The following is a 23,426-nucleotide window of genomic DNA, read 5'->3' as shown; positions in this document are numbered from 1 at the left end:
CAAACAACTAATAACTAATCCACGTTTTAAGCAATAATGTCTCCTCATTGGAACGCCTTAACTGTGACAAGACCACCTTTAAAACTCCAACTTAACAAGAGTTCACGATGAACAATTCGAATTAACGTTAGGAGATAATTGTTTTAGTGAACGTAATATAATTTTTGAAACCACGATAAATAATTCAAGTCTTATTTTTGGAATGAGTGCGTTCACCAATATGTATACAAGTAAAAAGGATCTAAGTTTTCCCTGCAATATTTTTTTTTAGTATTTTTACTCCTCATTGCAAACTTTATCATTTAGTAGTTGTTATGTTTCAGGAAGTTGTTTTTGTATAGAAAATAGTTCTGTGTATGAGCATTAACACAGAAAATCTTGTATAGGTCCCAATTATATATATATATTTAGTAAATGTTTTTATTTAATATTAAATATTTCGAATTGTGTTTTGTCAAATTTTATACCCAAAATACATTTTAATGAGTTAAGGAAGAGAGTTTCCGAAATACTTCTGCAATTTTATGCATTTGTTAAATTACTTTGCATAATCTTATACTAATGCATATTTCCATATGAATACATTGAATTTTGTTTAAATGATCTCATGGCAATGATCAAGTGAACCTCTTTCCTACGGGAAACCAGTAACCGACATCTTCTGGTTACAAGATTTGGATTATTTATGATTTTCAACGAGAGACAACGTATGTAATTCAGTAATGTGCAGAAAATACAATTTCAAGCAGAATTATTGAGTTTTAGGTATTGTCAGGATGCAATTCTGCTTCAAGAAAGTTATATAGTAGAGATGATTTTTTTTCTATAAGTTAAACTAAAAGTACACATTGCTGAGCAAACCAACGTTTACTATAAAATACTAAACGTGTAATAGTTTCGCCAACTAATTGAACATATCGGCTTCATCAGATACCAGGGTTGGCTGGTTTAAACCAATGTAGTTTAAACCATGGTTTAAACCAGCTGGTTTTTTCAAAAAAACCAACTGGTTTAAACCAAAAAACAAAAAAATGTTCGTAAAAGTTTAAGTGTTTGTAAAATCTTGATGAACACACATTTGTGGGTTATCACGTTTCACTCCCGTATATTATTCGTATTATATTCAGACCTAAATTTCCCATTCATTACTCAAAAAGATTATACTACAAAAGCAACTTTTTTTTTAGAAGTTTATAAATGTTTATTTTGTGATTTTTGTAGTTGTTGTTATTGTTATGTAATTGCAATCGAAGAAAAATTCTAAATATTGTTTCGTTTCAATGTTTACTATTGATAAAATACATCGAAAATGCCGTACTTTTTGTGTGTGTGGGGGGGTCATACAGACCCCACGAGAGACATTTAGTGAAATAAGTATCTTTGGTATGTATTTATGTATAAATGAGTCTGAGCCAAAGTGGACTCAAATAATTCGTATCTTTATTCATTTTTCTATTGATATGCAGATTAAGTCATCTCCATGTCATGCAGATTAAGTCGTCTATTGATATGCAGAGTTTCTTTAATTTGACCAATAAAAGTCGTTGTTAACTAACTTGAACTAAATTAGTTCTTCTGTACTCCGTAGTACTTTGAAATTGTTCATATGTAATTCTGTGTAATGGTTTTACTTGTGCAACTGTTTATCTTTTTGTCCTTCTGAAATGACTCTTGACAGTTATATTAAGAAGCATGTAAAGATCAGTACATCGTATTTTTTTTTTATCAGGGTTCCTTCGTGAGTGAGTCGGCAGACGTATCGCATTTGTAGCGAATTAGTCCTGGTTCCGAGTTCAAATGGAGAACAATTTCTCTCGGACGTAACTCGAGAAGCGGTTTTTATTCCGCTTTAAGTTTATGTGGCCCCTTCCAGCATAACCCGGTTGTTGCATAATAACATCAAGGCGAAACAAACTTATTTCTGTCCATATATGATATGAATATATAGAGCAAATTATTTAAACCATAAAAACCTGGTTTAAACCAAAAAAACCGGTTTATTTGGTTTTTTTAATAAAAACCATGTTTTTTTCCAACCCTGTCAGATACTGTAACAAATAAGAGGGAGTTGTGTATAAATATAAAAGGATCCTAGAAGCTAGTTGATTCACTAGTCAGAACAGAGACTCGGCCAATCATAATAGTTGCCAAAAGTAAAACTAAACACCATAAATCTTTTCCCTCCCTGATCTGGCAGACAAATAAGCTACAAATCAAGTTTTATCAATAACTTGGCCTACTGTTCGTCAATCTTAAGTTCCGCATGCCAATTCATAACACAGTTTTGTTCTTTTTCAATAAATCTAGCCTCTATAAGACAACTGATTTAAACATAATATTCAGCAAAACATTGAACTGCTGTCGAGTGATGGACTCTTAAGTAAAACCGCCGTAATGAAGATTATTTAAGCAATATGTAACTTCTTTTGTAGTAACTTTTGGAATTGAACTTTGAAAACGACTACATTATATTACAGTAGAGCGTCGATTATCCGAACGTCGGTCAACCGAACGACCGCTTAACCGAACTGTGTACTCGCTCGCACCTGTTCCTCTCCCACCCTACCGTCCATCATCCCCCTCACTTCCAAACCAAGTTTCCCACAGTAGTCGCCGCACTGAGCCACCGCTGGCGGAACATTGCTTCTAATGGGGCCTTCATAAGGAACTGCTGACCGGCCAAGCCGCCAGTCGCTGTGTTTCAACAATCAGCACACTTCTGTCGGTTTGGCACTGGCTGTAGAAGTACAGTGCAGTACAGTACAGTACAGTTCGATTATCCGAACACCCATGTCCCCCAGTTACTTCGGATAATCGACGCTCTACTGTATTTACAGCGAGATCTTCTAAAGAAGCAGAACCAAAATTGTGGATTAGGAAGAATTACCGTACTGTATTGCAGTCACTGTGAGCAGAACTTCGGATATCAATAGCATCTTCAGTAAGGTAACCTGGAGAAAGATACTAAAAGTTTCCAGTGTTCGATTCGGTAGAACCTGAAACTTTGTGCAAGTGTGAGGATCAATACCAAAACGCACGGTTAGATTTACTTAGTTTCCCTTCCCACACAGAGATGATAGTTGTTACTTAACGATGCACAGAACGGTGTTTTAACCCTTAACGAGTTTTCGTTACCATTTGGCTACACATGTTTTGATCTTGCCTATTGCGTTTGAAGACTATTATTTTTAGGTATTGTTCCTTGTGGTTATTTGTGTACATGCTTTCCGCGATCCAGAGAAGCTATTGCCTCCTGGTGACAACTCTGGTAAATTTTACGCGGAAGGTAGTCTGTGGATATATTGTTTTGCAAGCAGTGCCGGAAACAGACAGAAAAGATAGTGAACCGTTAAGGGTTAACTATACTTATATCCGATTAGCGAAATGTCTTCACTATAATATATAATATTTTGGTTTTCGTTATGCATGTTTGGCTTCAATCCCAAATTAAAATGTTTCTCCATGTCGCTGTAAATTCGATCTATTTTTCTTCTCACAACATTTTATTTTCGGCCCAGGTTGACTTCCTAATACTGATCTACACGTAGAAAATATTTAGAAATAAACCGGTAGTTTAATAATACTGCATGTCAAGTGCTATCAATGTTGTTTATTCACTTGAAGAAAATTAAGACCTTGTAGCTAATTTTCATGTTCTCATGGAATGGAATTAATACATTATTTGTTTGTTTACTTCGTACAATTGAAGTAAGACTTCATATAGTATGCGATGCATCCAGAATCAAGATAAACAGTAGTAGAGATGGTACGAATTTACTGACTGTAACATGTCACTCTGTTACTTTCAGAAAAAAAAAGTTGTAACTTATTATTTTATCTAAATTCTATTTTAAGTCTTCGATAAAATAGTTTCGTTTGTCAACTTTTTGAATACAGCGCATCTAGTGGCAACTGCTGTTATTTCACCCAGCCCTTGAGTTATCCTGATTAGATGTATGCTGGAAATGTACTCGATAAAACCTTGTAATAGTAAGCTCTATCTATCGCAAATTGGTAAATGATTTTATTAAACAGCTGTGTATATATATAACAAGTGAATTCGTTATTCTAAAGTGTGGACTGTTATTTACTTAATATTCTGGTGAGTTGTTTAATAATTTTCATAAGTTTAAATCGGATTCATATATGTTCTAATGGAGACTTAATTGTGATTAAATGGGATATAGACATTTTGTATTAACCATACTTATAACTTCCTATATTTGATGTTTGAAAAATCGGTACAATTATTCAATTCATTTAAGGTCGTTGTGCTACATGATTGAGATGAGTTTTATTGAGACTAATATTAAATTCACTTGCATTTGATTTAATGTGTCCAATTAGTAGCAGTGAGTTTAATGACTTGTAAGGAAATTTGTAAAATTGATTGATTTTTGTTCTAAAGATGATATTACTAAATCATTAACTTGTTATTTAACGAAGCTAATATTAAATCCTTGACCTGTTTATGGTATTTGCTATTGACCTAATTTCTAGGAATGTTGTAAGGTATCCATATTTAAGCTAACATATTGTGGCCCTTAGGATTACTGGCAATCTCACACAATTTATATATATATATATATATATATATATATATATACTGATTCTCGAATGTGGCGGGTCTTCGCAGGTGGGAGGCCTGTATCGAGTAACGACCTCCTATCTAAAGTTCATTCAACGAACCTTCTGATCCTGATGTAAACATTACAGAATGGTATTACTCCGCCAGTCATCGGATGATTGGCTATCGGTCAGCGCTTCTTTCGAGAAGCACGTGCTTGTACCTTGTAGGTGTTTTACATATTCCTCGCACGCAGCCATACTGTAAACCGTGATTCGCGCGTAAGGTGGGTCAAAAGCCACTTTCTGCGCATGCGTATTCTCTTTTATTACATTAATTTAATTTAGTTCTTAGACACTGTGTTGTTTCTGTTATATAACTGTAAGGAAATTGCATTTCTGGTAATGAGCCTTCAAAAACATTGAAAAAACAGCTTATTTGACAATGGACGATTTTCTTCTGCCGCATGGATGTTTCAAGGCTCTTTAACCAATAAATTGAAACAATTACCACGTGTATCTGTTTACATGAGGTATTGAACGTTCCTTGAATAAATTATAAATAGGAACGTTACACAAATTTCCAGCACACATCTCACTCCGTTGTTTAGATTTGGAGAAAAAATTACCGTTTCAAATTTCGTACTTAGCGACGATACGTTATACTAGTTGCAGTAAAATAAATTCTTTTAGTCGGAGTGTATATTAGACTGCTCTTTAATGACAGGTTGTGAGGTGTTAATAATTACGTATTTGGTAATATCCAGTTATTTAAATTGTGAGTTAATTTTTGGGTATAATAGCAAAATGCAGCGTATGGGAGATAGCTCAATTAGGCCTCAGTTAGTTTTGAACTCGTTTCCAAATGGAGATACCGGAATCATAATCATAGAATAATCTTGTAGATTATTCTATGTTGGATTTGTCATTTTTTTGAGAGTAGCCCTACCCTGTTCATGACGTAAATGTTGAATCCAGAATGTTTAACACAAACGATCGGTTTGTGGACACTACGGAATATCGTGTTATAGCTCATTCACGATCTTTACCTACCAAGGTCGCTGGAGCAGGTGGCAGCGAAGGCGCTAAAGAAACTCGTGTAAAATCAACTTGTTCTGTATTTGTACACACAAGTACACCTGACGAGGTCATTGGTTTTGAAGAAAAAGGAAAAAAAGAGTGGGGGAACACTTCAGCCAGCGAACAGCTGATTTTCGTAAGCCATTCTTTTGCGATCTGAGCATAATAACTGTGAATGCCGCTAGTGCTGGTTTTAATGAAGCTTTGAAACGAATACCATTTTGTGATTAAAACAATCATTTAAGTTTGTTTAAATTTTTGTGTGCGGTGTTTATTATAGATCAGGATGTGTACCCGATCCATGCAGTATTCATTGGGGTTTTGAGGAAGTCTTCCACTCGATTGCATGCTAAAATATTGGAATTGTACGAGTTAAGTTCAGACTGGGTATTCATTAGTAATAATGTTATAGAGGAATTAATGTCAGATTTAGGACACATGGATATTGAGAACAGGTTTATTAACAAATTACAACAGCCACATGAAAATACTTGGCAATATATACATAGTGTAAGGAAAGCATATTTATTGTTGTTTGGGATGTTAGATTATGAGAAAAAGGTGCTGCGGGTTGTGGTTCGAGGGATGAGGCCTCAGGTTAGTTACGAACTTTTTTTTGGGAACTTACCTAATACTTTAGAGAAGATGTTGTCTGTTGTGGAACGATATGAACTACATTTCACGGATTTATTAGTGTATGTTGGACTTACGTCAGTAAATGTGGTAGACAAGAAACCCAAACAGTGTTATGGTTGTTTTGGAAATCATCTTTATAAACAGAGTCCATTTAAATATGAAGTAAAAGGAGTTTCGACAGCTAATGAACCTATTATGAGCCGAGCTCGGAATAAACCTAATTCCGGGATTCGACGCTCTCAGCCAGTAGTGCAGTCGACTTGACCAGTGATATAATCAGAGAATAATGTAACTAAACAGACTGATAGTGAGTTACCTGATACCGCCTTAAGCGGTAAAAATGTGGTGGTAGTTTTTGTGTGCGGATTTATTATGGGGAAAAGACAATTTGGGGCTATAGATTCTTGTGCCTTTATTTCAATGTTGCAAAAACAGAGTTTTGTTCAGTGGAATGAAACTTTACCTCGTCCATTGCAGATTAGGAAGGAACATTTCAGTGGCATTGGTGTTGATAATAAAACCATCGAGTTTAGTGAGACCGTAATAGTTCCCATTAAGTTTCGTTTTAAAGTTCTTTTTGGTCGAAAACTTAAAACCAGTGTTTATAATAGGAATACGTGAACTTCGCCAGATGAGAGCTAATTTGGACCTAGTTGCTCATAAATTATTTTTGACTTTAGAAGGAAGACAATTTGTCCCACTAACTTATACTCCTCCCCCCTCCTTCTAAAAGGAAGGAGGTGATCCTGCTTCTAGTTTTGTTTTTCATAGTGGTCGAAAGGAAGGGAACGAGGAGGAGGAACGGAGAAGTGTTCTTCAATGTACCAGTCTGCAACGTAAACATACCAGACAACGACAATATACGGGCGGCTCTGAGGCACGTCAGCCAGCACAAAAATCGACTGGGGGGAGTATGGAGAGTACAGTGAAGGAGGCAAATACTTTTGTTAGCCCGCTTATGGTGATCATAAATTTATGGAGCAAGATGCTTCCTTACAAGGGTATGTAGATAATTTAGTGGCTGAATACTCTGATGTATTTACTAATAAAATAGGTTGTATTAAAAATGTAACATATGATGTACAGTTAAGTGATGAAACCCCGATCAAGCAAAAAGCATACCCTTTTTCTAGGAGTGATCAAATTAAAATGGATTCTATTTTAGATGATTGGCTTGAGAAGGGTATTATACGTCCGAGTGCGTCAGCTTGGGTATCACCTTGTTTTTTGATAAATAATAAATCGGGAGATAAGCGCTTGGTTATTAATTTCCAAAAAATAAATGAAAGATTACATGTTAACACACAGTATACTCCTCTGATAGAAGAAGTACTTTCTGAATTGTCTTATGGTGCTGTTAAATCATCCTTAGATATCAGGAAAGCTTACCTACAAGTAAATTTGACTGATAGGTCATCTAAACTCACTGCCTTCCTTACTCACCGTGGATTGTTTGAGTTTTCTGTTTTACCATTTGGTTTAACTAGTGGTAGTCATGATTTATCTAAGGTAATGACTGATATTTTGTATCCGTTAAAATCAGAAGGGCTACAATATTTTTGATGGTGTCGCCTTGTCTACGCCGACAATTGAACAGCATAAAATTATTTTAGAAAAGGTGTTGAGTAAATTTCGAGATGCTGGTATAACTTTATCTATTAGTAAGTCTACATTATTTCAAACTAAATTATCTTACCTGGGTTATATCATTGAAGGGAATGATATATATGGATCCTAGTCGTTTGGAAATAATCCGCCGGTTACCTCCACCGAAGTCTAGAAAGGGAGTGTTATCTCTGTTATCATTTTTAAATTATTATTCTCGATTTGTTCCAAATTTTCAAGAAGTAGTTGAGCCTATTAGTCGATTAAGTTCTTCTAAGGTAAATTTTGAATGGAATTTAGAACAAGAGGTGGCTCTTAAGAAAATTAAAGAAATATTCGGGACTCATATAGTTCTTAGTTTGCGATTTAAATAAAAAGTTCATTGTTTCACCTGATACCTGTACCCGAAGTTTAGGAGGGATGTTAGAACAATATGATAATACAGGTGTTCTCATACCTATTATGTATTTTTCGAGAAAGCTTAGAAATCATGATTTTAATAAACTAATATACGTTCTCGAACTTCAGGCGGCGGTGGAATCGATGGAAAACTTTAAGCCATTTTTGCATTCGAAATTTGAGTTGCGATTTGATAATCAAGGTCTCGCTTATGCGATTCGAAATATTAGAAAGATAAATAAATATGGTAGCTTATTATATCCATTATTTGGATTTAATTTCGAGATAACATGCCCCTGAAATTTTAAATCTTCCTTCGGATTTTATTTCTAGAATCCATGATAGAGAAAGTTTTGAACCAGTACAACTGGAACAACCTTGGGTCAGAGCAAGTAACAAATTATTGTAAAGTTAATTTATGGAGTCTTCCATTTGCAAATGTTTCGGTGTATGAACATCAAAGAAAAGATGCAGAATTAAGTAAACTGATACAGCAACTTGAATTAGGGGTAAATTTACCAGGATATAAATTAGTAAAGGGTATATTATGTAAACATATAGAGCTATTAGAAATCCCTATGAGGTATGTTTGCCTAAATCTTTAGCAAATTCAATTATTGAATATTATCATTCTTATTTACTTCCGGTAAGCCATTTAGGCGTGACCAAGACTACCAGTAAAATTTGTGCAAGGTATCATTGGAACAGTATGTGGAAGGATATTCGGAATTTCGTTTCTACCTGTAAGGAATGTCAATTAAGCAAGAGCTCCAATGTTAAACAGATGGGGCAACTTGTTTCTCACTATGAAAAAGTGATTAATGATGTGTGGTTTACCGATTTGGCTGGTCCTCTTAGTCCTACACGCTCTGGTAAATATTGCCTTCTAGTGGTGGATTTGTGCTCCAAGCGATTATTTTTAGAACCTATAAGGATTTTAAATAGCAAGACTATAATTGATAAATTGTACAAATTAATGTATAGATTCGGATTCCCACATTGCTTATCGAGGGACAACCACAGTGTATTTGTGTCTGAAGTTTTTGAGGATTTCTTATATAGCCAGGGTATTAGGGACATAAGAATTAGTCCTTATCACAGTGCCTCAAATAATTCTGAAAGGTACTGGCTTTTGGTGAAAGATGCCCTGAAAATATATTTCTATGATAAGCAAACCCGTTGGGATGAAAGACTATCTGAATTAAAATTTTCTATAAATTGTGCAGAACACGAGAAATTAAAATGTTCACCGATGGAATTAACATTAGCATATAATCTTTGTGATCCATTGGACATTAAATGGAAAATAGATGAACTAAACTTGCGTAAGCGTGATCCCAATGTTTTGGCTAATGCCATGAGTAACATGGCGAAGGCTTGGAGACGGCGTAAGCAAATATTTGACCAGTGTAGAACTCCTGTCACCTATGAAGTTGGAGATAAAATACTTATTAAATCCCAGTATAAATCTTCTCTAGCTGAAAAGCTTAACAAATCATTAATGTATCGCTGGGAGGGACCTTTTCAGATCTTGCGGTTCTTGAACTCCAATAGTGTTCAAGTAAAATCTCTAAGCAAGAGAACGACATTCGTAAGCCCCATGTTGCTCTGACGAAACCTTATAAAGAGAGACGAGAAGAGCATGTAAATAAGATGTTCAGTAAGCAATTAAAAAGTTGGAAGATTTATGTTTAATTTCAATCCATGGTTTAAAGTGTACTTAAGAATAAATTTATATTTTGGCTATAATTTATTTTTCAAAAGAAACTATCGTCACTCTTGTCATTTAGGAATTTTAATTTATTAAAATATTTATATATGCAAAAACGGTCAAGTTTTAATTTTAAAATGTTTGTATTTATTATATGTGAGTGTTAATATTTGTTTGTTGTTTCCAGGCCTGGTATTCTAGTTCGTCACTATATGTTTGTTTAATATTGTGATCGGCTGGACTTCACTTCTCTAAGTAAATCTTGCTGTATGGAAGAATAGATCTGCTGGACGGAGTCTATTCCCGCATAGGTATCACTAAAAGATTTGTCAAACTGTAAGTGTTACAACTGTTATATATTATTTATTTAAGAGGCAAAAAATATATTCCATTTGTAAAATATAGTTAAATTTAAATTGTTTTGGATATGGACTGCAGACTTCAGACCTACTAATAGTGGTGTTAGATCGGATGAGTGAGATGGATGAGGGATGGCGAATGCTTTATTTGGGTGATTTTTTTTTATTTTGGTTTAGTTTTGGTTGGTTGGTATGAATCTTGAGTGCAAGGTTATTAGTAGAGGGTTAGATTAACTTACGGATGGACAAGTTTTCAACATAATTTATAATTCAAAAATAAAAATAATTAGCATTATTTTTATTTTTCCTGGCTAGGACGAGTGTGTATCATGTCACTCCGTTAGTTACCTTCGCAAAAAAGAGGTGGTAAATGTTATTATTATTATTATCATCTAAATTCTATTTTGAGTCTTCGATAAAATAGTTTCGTTTGTCAACTTTTTGAATACAGCGCATCTAGTGGCGATTGCTGTTACTTCACCCAGCCCTTGAGTTATCCTGATTAGATGTGTGCTGGAAATGTACTCAATAAAACCTTGTAACAGTAAGCTCTATCTATCGCAAATTGGTAAATGATTTTATTAAACAGTTGTGTGTATATAACAAGTGAATTCGTTATTCTAAAGTGTGGACTATTATTTACTTAATATTCTGGTGAGTTGTTTAATAATTTTCATAAGTTTAAATCGGATTCATATATGTTCTAATGGAGACTTAATTGTGATTAAATGGGATATAGACATTTTGTATTAACCATACTTATAACTTCCTATATTTGATATATATATGTTTGAGAAATCGGTACAATTATTCAATTCATTTCAGATCATTGTGGTACATGATTGAGTTGAGTTTTACTGAGACTAATACTAAATTCACTTGCAATTGATTTAATGTGTCCAATTAGCAGCAGTGAGTTTAATAACTTGTAAGGAAATTTGTAAAATTGATTGGTTTTTGTTCTAAAGATGATATTACTAAATCATTAACTTGTTATTTAACGAAGCTAATATTAAATCCTTGACCTGTTTATGGTATTTGCTATTGACCTAATTTCTAGGAATGTTGTAAGGTATCCATATTTAAGCTAACATATTGTGGCCCTTAGGATTACTGGCAATCTCACACAATTTATATATATATATATATACTGATTCTCGAATGTGGCGGGTCTTCGCAGGTGAGAGGCCCGTATCGAGTAACGACCTCCTATCTAAATAAGAACGTTACATGACCTACATACCTATTTTGTGGTGACAATATCATTACCCACCAAACATTACTATCCCGTGTTTGCAATGGCCGATTTAATTGTAGCATTTCATATGCCTCATGATATTAAAAAAAATGTGTAATTATAGTATGTAAATACTCGGAAATACGGATGTCAGACATGCATGAACTGATTATAAGGCTCTCTGACAAGGATTTGCAACAATACACAAACAACAGAGTAAATTACTTGACACACTTAACGAATGGCGGATACTTATTGAACTCAATCTAATGTACCGAAATGATAAAGCAAACCAGAACTAGATTTTAACAGTTATTAATCAAATGATGCTATTTCTTAGTGCTGCATTTTTTTTTAAATCCTCACAAGTTTGAAAAACAGGTAAATACTTTTGACCCATTACGGGTTATACTATTTTTTTTTTCTCCATTTCGTTGGTTCATATTGTACTTACTAAAAGAGGTGTTATTGACACATTACACTATTTAGTGATGTTTGTATGTAAATACTACTCTCTCTATTACAATTAATGACACAAGATTATTAAATACAAAATTTTCGTAATATACCCGTTGGAATAGCATCGCAACCAATCACGCAACTAAGTTACAATTACCAATATTGCTGATGGTTAGAACTTTTGCCTCATCCATCCTCCATTATCTAAAGATCACTTAACTTTGTGCATGGCATACATAAAATTTAAAAAGCATCGTTAGAAGTATGATTATGATCAACAATTAAAAATCAAATTTACAGTAAAAAATTAAATCTAAATTCAACAAGTAAAAAGGTGCAACTGGGCTGAGGATCACTTTTCTTTCAAGAGAAATAGAGAAAGCAATATTTAATTCAGAGGTGTTAATTCTGTAGATCCTACGGTATTCTTAGAACAACAGATGCCAGTTGTTACAAAAGATACTTTATAGTATATGTATGTGAGACGAAAATGACTCACTAATATAGCACAAAATGATGCAAATTCGATATATATCACATATTAGACTGATTTTAAATTTGACGATTACAAGGTTGGTTGATTTGATTTTAGCGTCCCTTTTCAGCACCGAGGTAATATGAGACCTCAATTACATTTTCACTAAATTAAATAAAACATCTGCTGTATGTACTAAGCGTTACAGCAAGATGACACACCATGCCCTGCAGTTTTATCCCACGCCAACATCATTAATTAAAACAGCTTTCTATATAATAAAATTAATCTTGCTCAGCGGATGAAGGACTCCTCTGCGATTTTCCTGGTCAAATTTTTACTCACCATTACCTAAGACTCTCCACCATAGAGTAAACTCACCTGGCACGTTCACAGTTGGATTTTCCGACATTCCCGGCATTGGCTGATAATCGTGGGGTCTTCTAATCTTCAAACTCTGTCCCTTGAAGTTGATGCCATCGAACGCCATGGCCTGAGTTGTCTCATCAATCGAACGGAACTGAAATATTTAACAACGTTTATTGCTTTATGTAAGTTTCATGCAGGTAAAAACTAAAATTATCACGCATTTTATACTGGAAATATTAACAAAAGGAAACTGAAAGAAACATGGATGAAGTCAAATAAGGCTACATTAGAAGTTATTATCCTGCCATTCATCTAATGGAATTGAGAAGAAAGAAAAAAAAAAAAAAAAAAAAAAAACTACAGTCCGTAAGAAGAGAGAGTATTTGTTGTGGTTGTTTATTGGAGTTTTGCGTCCCTTGTCAGGATTAAGATGATTACATGAACAATAAGCTTTCTCTTTCGAGATATTGAGTAAACGAATAACGTATTGAAGACACGCAATTCGAAAATCCAGTATTTCCGAAAATAGTAGTTACTTGACTGATTCCAAAATTAGTAGGCAGTGAAAGATATTAAAAAAAAAAAAAAAAAAAAAAAAAAAAAAGTCAACGTACTCATATGTAACTTTATGGGTATATATAGACTGAGATACTATCAATGTAATGAAAAAACCTGAAAAAAAAAAACAACTTAAAAAGATTAATGTGGCGTTAGACCACCTTTCGCCCTCAGATCAGCGTAGGGAATGACGTCATGGACTATGAATGGAAGCAAGTGGAATATTACGCCATTCCGCGTGCAGTGCATGACTCACAAGGGACATCACCCAATTGTCCGGCTCCGATTTCAATGAAATTTTTATTGCTGATAGAGGACATGTATTCATTACTTGTGATGACAGAAATTTTTGCCATGGTGCATGTTTTCTATTTTTTAATAATTTTTAAAGGTTGTGAGTGGTTAATAGAGATTACTGCAGAAGTTCCTTACTACCCTTTGTAAACGGAGTGTTAATGACAGAACAACCATGTAGATACGTATAGGGCCTAGGGGAAAGTCGTACGGTACGTATGACCTTGACGACAGCCATTTTGAAATCCACCATTTTGAATTAAGGTCAAGTTTTTTTAAATGGGAATAGGGTAATATGATACATAATTTCGGGCTAGAATTTAATCAGGAAGACATTAGTGAAGTTAGTTTTAAGATGCGCCCATTTGGTGAAAAGTTACAGGCATAATAATTGTTTATACTTACTATGTGTGTAAGTCCCTTACCTCCGCTTCTAACCCGCGTATTAATGATTATAAGTGGATAAAGGTTTCGGTAATACATATTATGCCTAGAGGAAAGTGATACGATAAGGGTATCATTGACGGCAGCCATCTTGAAATCCGCCATTTTGAATTAAAGTGAGGTTTTGAAAACTGAAAACCATAGTATGTGGCACCAAATTTTAATAGTAAATTTTCCCCAAAAGCCAACGAAACGTCCTTTATTCGATCTTTCAAATTGGCAACAGTCCTAATTTTCATCGCATGTTTTAAGATTCCAACTGGCACTTTGCAATTGTTTCCATGACTAATTTTTTCTAAATTTATTTCCTTTTTTTTTTTTTTTTTTTTTTAAAGAGTTGCAATTTGTCAGTTCATGAATAGTGTTGGGATAAGTATCCAGCAATCTTTCTGAATTTTGAAGACTTCCCATGTAATTATTAATTTCCTAGGCAGTGTAATTATTTATTTTAACCCAGAGTACATGAGGTACCTATGGACCTATGTGATGTAAAGAAATACAAATGAAATTATAAGAAATTGGTGTAACACGAACTCAAAATTATCATGAAATGTAGCCTACATGTTGCGCAAACGACAAACATTCTTTTAAAAATAAATACAACTTTATAACTTTAAAGGAACAGCAGCAATGATAGAAAATATCAAAGAGACATAATTTGACTGTTCCCAAAACACTGTTTGTACCGTGAACAAAATATGAAAACAGGTAACTTGTTTATAAAGAGGTGTAATTTAATCGAGTTCCCGATCAATACTGATTATAAACCTTACAAACATGAACCATCGACAACAATCGCTAGAAAATGAATGACTTTTGCCTGACTAGCTAAAATATTGCCATAGAAAATAAATACATAAATAAATATACAATAAACAAATAAATATAAAACAAAACAAAAGACCATTGATTTACACAACAATCATATTTCGTTTCCTTTTTTGAAGTGAATTTTCAACTTATTTCTCGTCTCATCTACTATCCATTACAAGCTACGTCTCCGGTATCACCTGAATGCAAAGTTGGAGTTCTTTCGTTCTGCGATGATTCATGTCAGTAAACGAGTTTCTGAAGGGCAGGTATAGGAAATAAATAATTACAATGCCTATGAAATTAATAATTACATGGCAAGTCTTCAAAATTCAGAAAGATTGCTGGATACTTATCCCAACACTATTCATGAACTGACAAATCGCAACTCTTAAAAAAAGGAAATAAATTTGGAAAACATGAGCCATGGAAACAATTGCAAAGTGCCATTTGGAATCTTAAAACATGCGATGAAAATTAGGAGTGTTGCCAATTTGAAAGATCGAATAAAGGACGTTTCGTTCACATTAGAAGAGTCATAAATTTATATTGGTTAACTATAGAAGAAAAATAAGCATATCATTGGCTTTTGGGGAAAATTTACTATTAAAATTTGGTGCCACATACTATGGTTTTCAGTTTTCAAAACTTCACTTTAATTCAAAATGGTGGATTTCAAAATGGCTGCCGTCAGTGATACCCTTATCGTATCACTTCCCTCTATGCATAATATGTATTACCGAAACCTTTATCCACTTATTATCATTAATACGCGGGTTAGAAGCGGAGGTAAGGGACTTACACACATAGTAAGTATAAACAATTAATATGCCTGTAACTTTTCACCAAATGGACGTATCTTAAAACTAACTTCACTAATGTCTTCCTGATTAAATTCTAGCCCGAAATTATGTATCATATTACCCTATTCCCATTTAAAAAAACTTGACCTTAATTCAAAATGGTGGATTTCAAGATGGCTGCCGTCAAGGTCATACGTACCATACGACTTTCCCCTAGGCCCTATACGTATCTACATGGTTGTTCTTTCATTAACACTCCGTTTACAAAGGGTAGTAAGGGACTTCTGCAGTAATCTCTATTAACCACATCACAACCTTTAAAAATTATTAAAAAATAGAAAACATGCACCATGGCAAAAATTTCTATCATCACAAGTAATGAATACATGTCCTCTATCAGCAATAAAAATTTCATTGAAATCGGAGCCGGACAATTGGGTGATGTCCCTTGTCAGTTACATTCGAGAGGACGAAGGCGGAAAATTGCGCTAGATCCCTATCTCCAAAACGAACCACAGATGGTAAATCATGTTCAGGTCCGGGATTGGGAGAGCCAAGGAAGGTGTTTATTTCATTCCGATATTCTTCAAACCATTAGGGAAAAAAAAAAAAAAAAATCCAGCTGTGTAAATGGGCACATTATCATCACGAAAAATGGCGTCATTGTCCGGAAATATCTGAATCATACTGCACTTGTTTCCCTAAAATGGAGACATAATTACGGCAGTGACGCGACCAGTGAACGTCACCACAGGATCCATTGACAACTAAGATATTGCTAATCATACGCTTCTATGGACGTCCGCCATACAACACGGCCCATGGTTTGAAATAAGGCAGACGATATGACTCTTCCGACCATATCACACATCTCCAGTCATCAGTGGTTTCTGTTGCATGCTCGCTGTACCATTGGTGTTGTGTTAAAGCATTATGGTCCCCTATCAACCGTTTCGCCAGTGTAACCCGATCCAGCATGTCCATGTAATATAACCTGCATCGGACTGTGATTGTCGACACAGGATGTGGCAGATGATGTTTGAGTTCTTCCGACACAGTTGCACAGCAGTCGCACGACGGTTGAGTGACAATCCACTTTACAGAGGGATTTCTTCCAACCACTGTTTCTCTTCACCGATGTGAAATATGTAGGCTGCCATCACCTTGATACTGTCCCTCGCGACAAATCCAACATACCTGCAACTTTTACCACGATCGTAGCACGTAACAATTTGTCCTTTTGGTAATCAGACTGCGTCTGCTCAACTCAGCGCACACTGCAATTCTACTGCTCTTCACGGAGTTTGCCTTAACACACCACCACCTAAAGCCCATTAGCTGTCGACTGTTGTCAACCACACTTGTACGCTTCAAGTTGAGACGGATAATTAATTAATGAATTACAAAGAATTTCTGAATTGAAAATATGAAAGGTAACGGTAGAACCTCTAAGAAAACCCACGGGTACCATGTTTTTCAACACACTCACATGGCATGGAATTGAAGAAGGGACCCTCCGCACTAGAAGTGAAAGAAGTGAACAATCTACCACTGAGTAACCATGCTCCAGCAACATTCTTAGTCTACATCAGTGCTTCTCACGGTGTGGGTCGGGAGGGTCACGAGAAGTTTCTCCCTTTTAATAAAAAAAAAAAAAAGTATTTTGATGCAGGACATGCTGTGAAGTACTATTCAGAAAATAAAAATAGGAAGAGTTTGTGAATGAGGTGAAGAGTACAAGTGGTTACTCAGAGCCTTGTTATGTTGTACAGTCAGTAGAGATGCTGGGCCAGGATGGAAAGAGTAATTGAGGAATCACTAGCCCTCTGTGCGCATGCGTACAGTGTCATATGATACAGTTCCTGAGATATTCTCGTACCGACAGGATCACTATATTCATAAATTCACATTACAATTTAGTCTGAAATTGAGATATCTACGATAGACATAAAAGAAATCAACTCGAGCTCTTCGTTGTAACATTCGTGATCGCTCGGGGTGTTCACATCATCCGCAAATAAATTTCATGGTAATCATTGATACGGGCTGTTATTGAACGAACTGGAATTAGAGATATGATTTACGAAATGTAATTGCTTTGAAATATACCACCATTACGTACAATGTCAATGTGTATTTGAATAAAAGTAGGTGGGCCACAAAATACTTTTTACTATTTAATGTGGATCGCAGTAACAACAAGTTTGAGAACCACTGGTCTATTATTGGAAAGTATACGTTAAGCACCCTAGAAGTCAAGATGTACTACAAACTGAAGCGGCAGAATTTTCTAAATTGAAGTATAACGTTGCTTTGCAGCATTCACGCCATTTCAGACGTGACTTACTGCTCCGAGTAGAATTCCACTCTGCTTTCTATCACAGGTAATATCCTTTTCAGTGATCCAACTACACGAACAGAAATAAAGTGTATCATCTAAGTGTCCACTAAGGGCCTTGTGTTTCTGAGTATCAAAGGACGTTCCCAAAACTCTAGTGATTCTTTTCAGTTTAAAAACAGTATTCTCCAAATCTCACTTTTGCCTTTCGATTTACTATTTTGATGAAAGAAAAATAACGCAAATAAATTTTACTTGGAATAACTCTAAAAAGTAATTTTACATATTGTTTCATGTGAAGGGATGACACATCTTTTTACTTTTTAATGTGAAACGAACTTACTCGTCAAACGACACGGCTGAGTAACTAATGTCAAAAAACACCCAAATAAAGATACAAAAAGTCCTGCTTTTTTTTTGGGATGGAGGTATTTCTCCATAAGCACTGGTTCTTTTGAAAACAAAACAAAACAAAAAAGCATTTTTGGCGTTTTATGATTTCCGTATTTAAGGATTATTTTTTGTTTTCCTGTAGTAGATTCTACAATTAAAAAAGGTGTCTTTACAACATTCTTTACTCTTACGAGTTCTATGTTCAGTTCGGGGCTGGCTATCTTTATTGGTTTTCAAACTGGCCTTTCAATGCTGACCGGCACGTATACGTTATGCAACTCACAGATCAATAGGGTCAGGTTGGTTGCCTAACCAAATTATCGAGTTTTTGGAAGTTATACATATTATCATGTGTGTGTGTGGGTTGACTAAATTCAAACTAGCAGACAAGGGGCACCATTCTTCACAAAATTTGCGGATAGCAACGCAACGCAAAAAAAATTAAGAAGTAATTATAATTCTTAGCTGATTATTGCAAATTGAAACGCATATATTTATTTTGTGTTGCAAAATAAATATATGCAAAACGCTACAGAATGAGTAGTTATTTCTACTTTTCTAAACGAAGTCTATTATCTTGTACTTCAAGTAGCTATGCAACTGTCTCACGATACTACATTATTACAAAAAATTATGTGCTACCATTGGGAATCGAAACTCGAAATATATGCCCTAATCATTACGCAACGCAGAAGCACTACGCAGTAAACGTAATTTTCATTGATAGGATAACTGTTTTACGAATCTTCTTTTCTACTGACTTTACAGTGTAGTTTACTTGGATTTATTATACTGGAAATGTTACACGGTAAAAGGAATTACTTACGATATTGTAGTAATAACAAATCTGCATCAAAAAAATCTGTCCATTCACTTCTATTTGAAGAGCCTTGTACTTTAAAACTTGCAGTTGAAATTAAATAAAAAGTATGACCTTTGCGCAATATAGATCTTTATTTACAACCGAAGTATTAGAATTCATGTATAGTTTTCACAATACGACCTTCCAAAATAAGATGGGTGGCTACGATTTTTTTTGAACAAGAGTATACAAACTGCGAGCGGCGATAGTCAATATAAAAAATACAACGCTTCATACTCACCCCAAAAATCCCATAAATTGCAGACTTTCGAGGAACACTGTCTCCATCTTCAGCTTATTTAAAGGGGTTATAAAGATAAAAACATACAGGAAAGTGACAAGGATAAAAATGATTCGAAGTATATACACAATCCATGAATATTTTATATGTATAATTACTATCGTACTTAGTATATAACTAACGCACCACTTTACTAATATGAAATGCATATCTACTTCGGATCCTTTTTTTTTAAATCATTTTCACTTTTTCACATATTTCTATCTTTATAACATTTTTCAGACGCAAATAAGCTGAAGATGAGAGACTGTGATCCTCCACAGTATGACGTAGTTTTTGGAACTTTTGCGGTGATTATGAAGTTTTCAATTTTATTTGCCACTAGCTGAAATATCCGGCACTACACGAAATGAATAATGTTTATACACAATATTCTAAAATAAAGAACTGAACAGAACAGATAACGAAGAGCAACGCCTTTAGTGTTGCCCCTATCAACTTCCAGGCCGAGTGACATGGACGTCCTTGCTTAGTATGGGCTTAGATGTTGCTGGGACAGTCACCAATCACCCCGGAAAGTACGGATTCGACACTAATTTCGGTCCTTTCTCACATTGTACTTTCCATCTTTTTCACCCCCACCTCATACCAATGGAGACCGAATTGAACTTAGCAATGGAAGTATCACTATTCATACCGCCAACCGTAAAAACTGTGGATTCGACACTAATGTCGGTAATTTTCGATTGCTTTTACATGTCATTCCCTTTCTTCCTAGGGATATCTTACCTTTACAGTATTTTTCCAGATAGTAAGTCGCAAATGAATTCACATACCGAGTTTCATCTTTTTAACATGAGAAATTCGTGAGATACTCTATGTTTTACTTAAATTTTAAATCATCTCTTTCGCTGAAGCCAACACCCCACCCCCTTGGGATACGAATCAAAAAGTTCTATACAGCCTACGGTCTCATCGATGAAATCACTTTGAAGTATGCGAAGTCAACGATGTGAACTTGTATACCGAACAAACTTCCATTTTTATATATAAGATGATATGGTAATAAAAATTACTTACCTCAAGAAACGCAAAGTTTTTGTCCAGATTGATCTGACAGGCTAACACTGGATTTCCAGCAGCTTGTGCTAGACCAGATAAGTGCATCTGTTGGTTGAAGAATTCCATCATCTCTTCCTACACAAAGAAAAAAAAATACGATCAAAATATCAGTATATGTTTCAAAATTTCAAAAACTGTGCTTCATATTTGAACAAACACTACTGTAATCTAAGATTTGAATTTTATTTATTTCATTAACAAAAACCTTAAATGTCACCACGTTCCCACAATGGTAACTTTCTTCATTGTTTCAAAAAGCCTTTCTTGATCAGTTTCCATTCACAATATTAATGAATCATTAAAATTAATGAGTCATTAATTAATTCGCAGTCAATAAGTTTAAGACTACAGAAGGTTCAACAACAGTGACGACGCCAACTTTAATTTCTTAGGGGGGGCAAAGGAAGGGGCGACTTTTTGGGGGGCAGCTATTTTTGCATACCAAAAATGATAGTTTTATGATTTCTGACTTATACTACAGTACAACTTGTATTACTTGTTATTTGTATATTATATAATTATAAATTAAACTTATTTCAAATAACATTTTCAACTAACAAATAGGGTAAAGTCTACATATGAAATATTCGATTCCCGGGTTCGATTCCTGGTGGGATATTGATATTTGAACCCATTACATTGGTTCGAATTTCGTGTTAAATGGTCTGTCTGCATTTTATATAGCCTCGGTCGTTAGGAAGATACTAAACTCCTACCTAACCAACCTAATTGAAGATATCTTAGTGAACCTAGATTTAATTGATTAAACCACACCTATCAGGGTTCGAAAAAAAGTTTTGAATAAAATGTATGTATTTTCCCTCTAGAACCCGAATCTTCAATTAAAATGACGGGGATTTCTATATAATTTTTCAGTTCCCTCGTTCACCCTTAAGTGGGGAAGCGGGAGGCTAATTTTAGCATAGGTAAATTTCTCCCTGCAAAATATTAACTTTTTATTTCGTACATTGTTTCATTCGATGCTTGTTTCTGAAGATATTTTGCAGTACGAAGTAACAAAATACACCCTATGTATACACTCATTTTAATAGACCTCCTCATTTTTAAGTCGTTTAAAACAGGGAGCATGAGTGGTCAAATGTTTCCGATTATCTGTAAGTTCCTGCAAATCTACAATTACATTAAAAAAGAAACTTGAATAATACAGCACTATGTACTTTAATCAAGTACAATATTCAACCTGACCGTGTAAAATACCGGATACGATGTAAATATACACTATAAGACAATAATTTCAATATTTCTTATTTACAATTAGGACTTTCAGACTGAAACGGCTCCTGTAGATTGTGCGTCGCTTCCGAAATTCGTTAAATCGAGGTCCGTAAAATCGAGGAATGAGTATATATAATTATAATTGTTATTTTCATATACTTTGAAAATACAAAGTATTAGTAAGAAAATAAAATAAAATTACCGCTAGACTGGTAGCCTTGACAGCAGATCTCCACATCATTTTCTCCTACTCGTCAATTAGAAAAAATACGTAAGAGTTGAATTATTATTTAACACTTGAAAAATAGAATAAAATATTGGGAGTTAAAAGAGGAAACTGAAAATCGAGAAACATGGAAGAAACATTTCCAGGCCCAAACTAAAAATTAAGAAGCTGCCTAAAGGCAGAATACTTAATAATAATTTAGAATCTTAAACCTTGGTGGAACCAGCAATATACTCATGTATTTTGTTGATGCATGTATGCACTATGAATTTCAGTTTAAACAAATACAGATTTTAGGTAAATATTCCTAGTAATACGATTAATTCGAAATAGCTTACTTGCAAATCGTCAACTATTTGGTTTTTAAGGTACGCTAAATAAAACGCATAATAAACGTATACGAACTTCGATTTGCTCAACTCAATTAAGTAATGTAGAACACAGTGAGTCCCGATTATCCGAGGTTCTGTGTTATCCGAGCTTAATCCAAACAAAATAATAATAAATAGATAAATAAAAAAACTCTGGTTACAACGATAAGCAATCTGCAGACTTTTGTCTCAGCAACAAAGCAAAAATGAAACTGGCATAAAGATAATGATCCCCGACCGACGTTGCCACACTTAAGCGAGCGAGCTTTAATTGTTTCACGTCTTAAGTTTCAGTTTTCGCACCGAAGTACAAGACGCGTATTTTGTCTAACAACAAAACAATGTGAGCGGCGGTGCATATTATTTCCGAGTTCTCGTGACTGTAGGAATGGCTGGAAAAAGAAAGCGTGTTGTTTCATCGCTAGAAGATAAGTTGACTATTATTAAACGATTAGATCGTGGTGAAACTATAGAAAAGATGGCAAATGATTTAGGTGTCGGTGAAGTGACCGTTGGTGACTGGAGAAGGAATAAGACGGAATTTGAAAAATGAGTGACTCACTGTGCACATGTTACTGGAGATTAGAAACCAACGAAGAAAAGAAAGACAATGAAAAGTAGCAATTATGAACAGACAAGGGACGAAGGAGAAGAAACATAATGATGGTTCTTCCTGAGGTAAAAAATTCCGGAGGTAAAACAGTTCCCCTGTTCGGATCTCCAGGTGGGTACTACTCCGAGAAGAATCACCAAAGGAAGAAATAATAATAATAATAATACCTTTCATTTCCGCATAGGAACCTGGAACGTACGGACTTTGCGACGTATGGGG

The 23,426-nt window shown here is 34.7% G+C and overlaps 1 protein-coding gene across 3 annotated transcripts in view; it reads right to left on the bottom strand.

The window, feature by feature from the left end:
• The window catches only part of U2af50 (U2 small nuclear riboprotein auxiliary factor 50), an 85,740-nt gene that overhangs the window by 24,275 nt on the left and 38,039 nt on the right, over nucleotides 1-23,426 (bottom strand). For all 3 annotated transcript variants that reach the window (XM_081731566.1, XM_081731567.1, XM_081731568.1), the window contains exons 5-6: nucleotides 20,720-20,836; nucleotides 12,909-13,047 (exon numbers count right to left, since the gene is read on the bottom strand). In XM_081731566.1, the coding sequence (XP_081587692.1) occupies nucleotides 12,909-13,047; nucleotides 20,720-20,836 (256 nt within the window). The remainder of the gene's footprint in view (nucleotides 1-12,908; nucleotides 13,048-20,719; nucleotides 20,837-23,426) is intronic.

This window comes from Thermobia domestica, chromosome 11, assembly GCF_964235325.1.
Source record: "Thermobia domestica chromosome 11, izTheDome1.hap1.1, whole genome shotgun sequence".
Lineage (NCBI taxonomy): Eukaryota > Metazoa > Arthropoda > Insecta > Zygentoma > Lepismatidae > Thermobia > Thermobia domestica.
The sequence above is the reverse complement of the archived record's forward strand: the minus strand, read 5'-3'. Positions and strand labels throughout refer to the sequence as shown.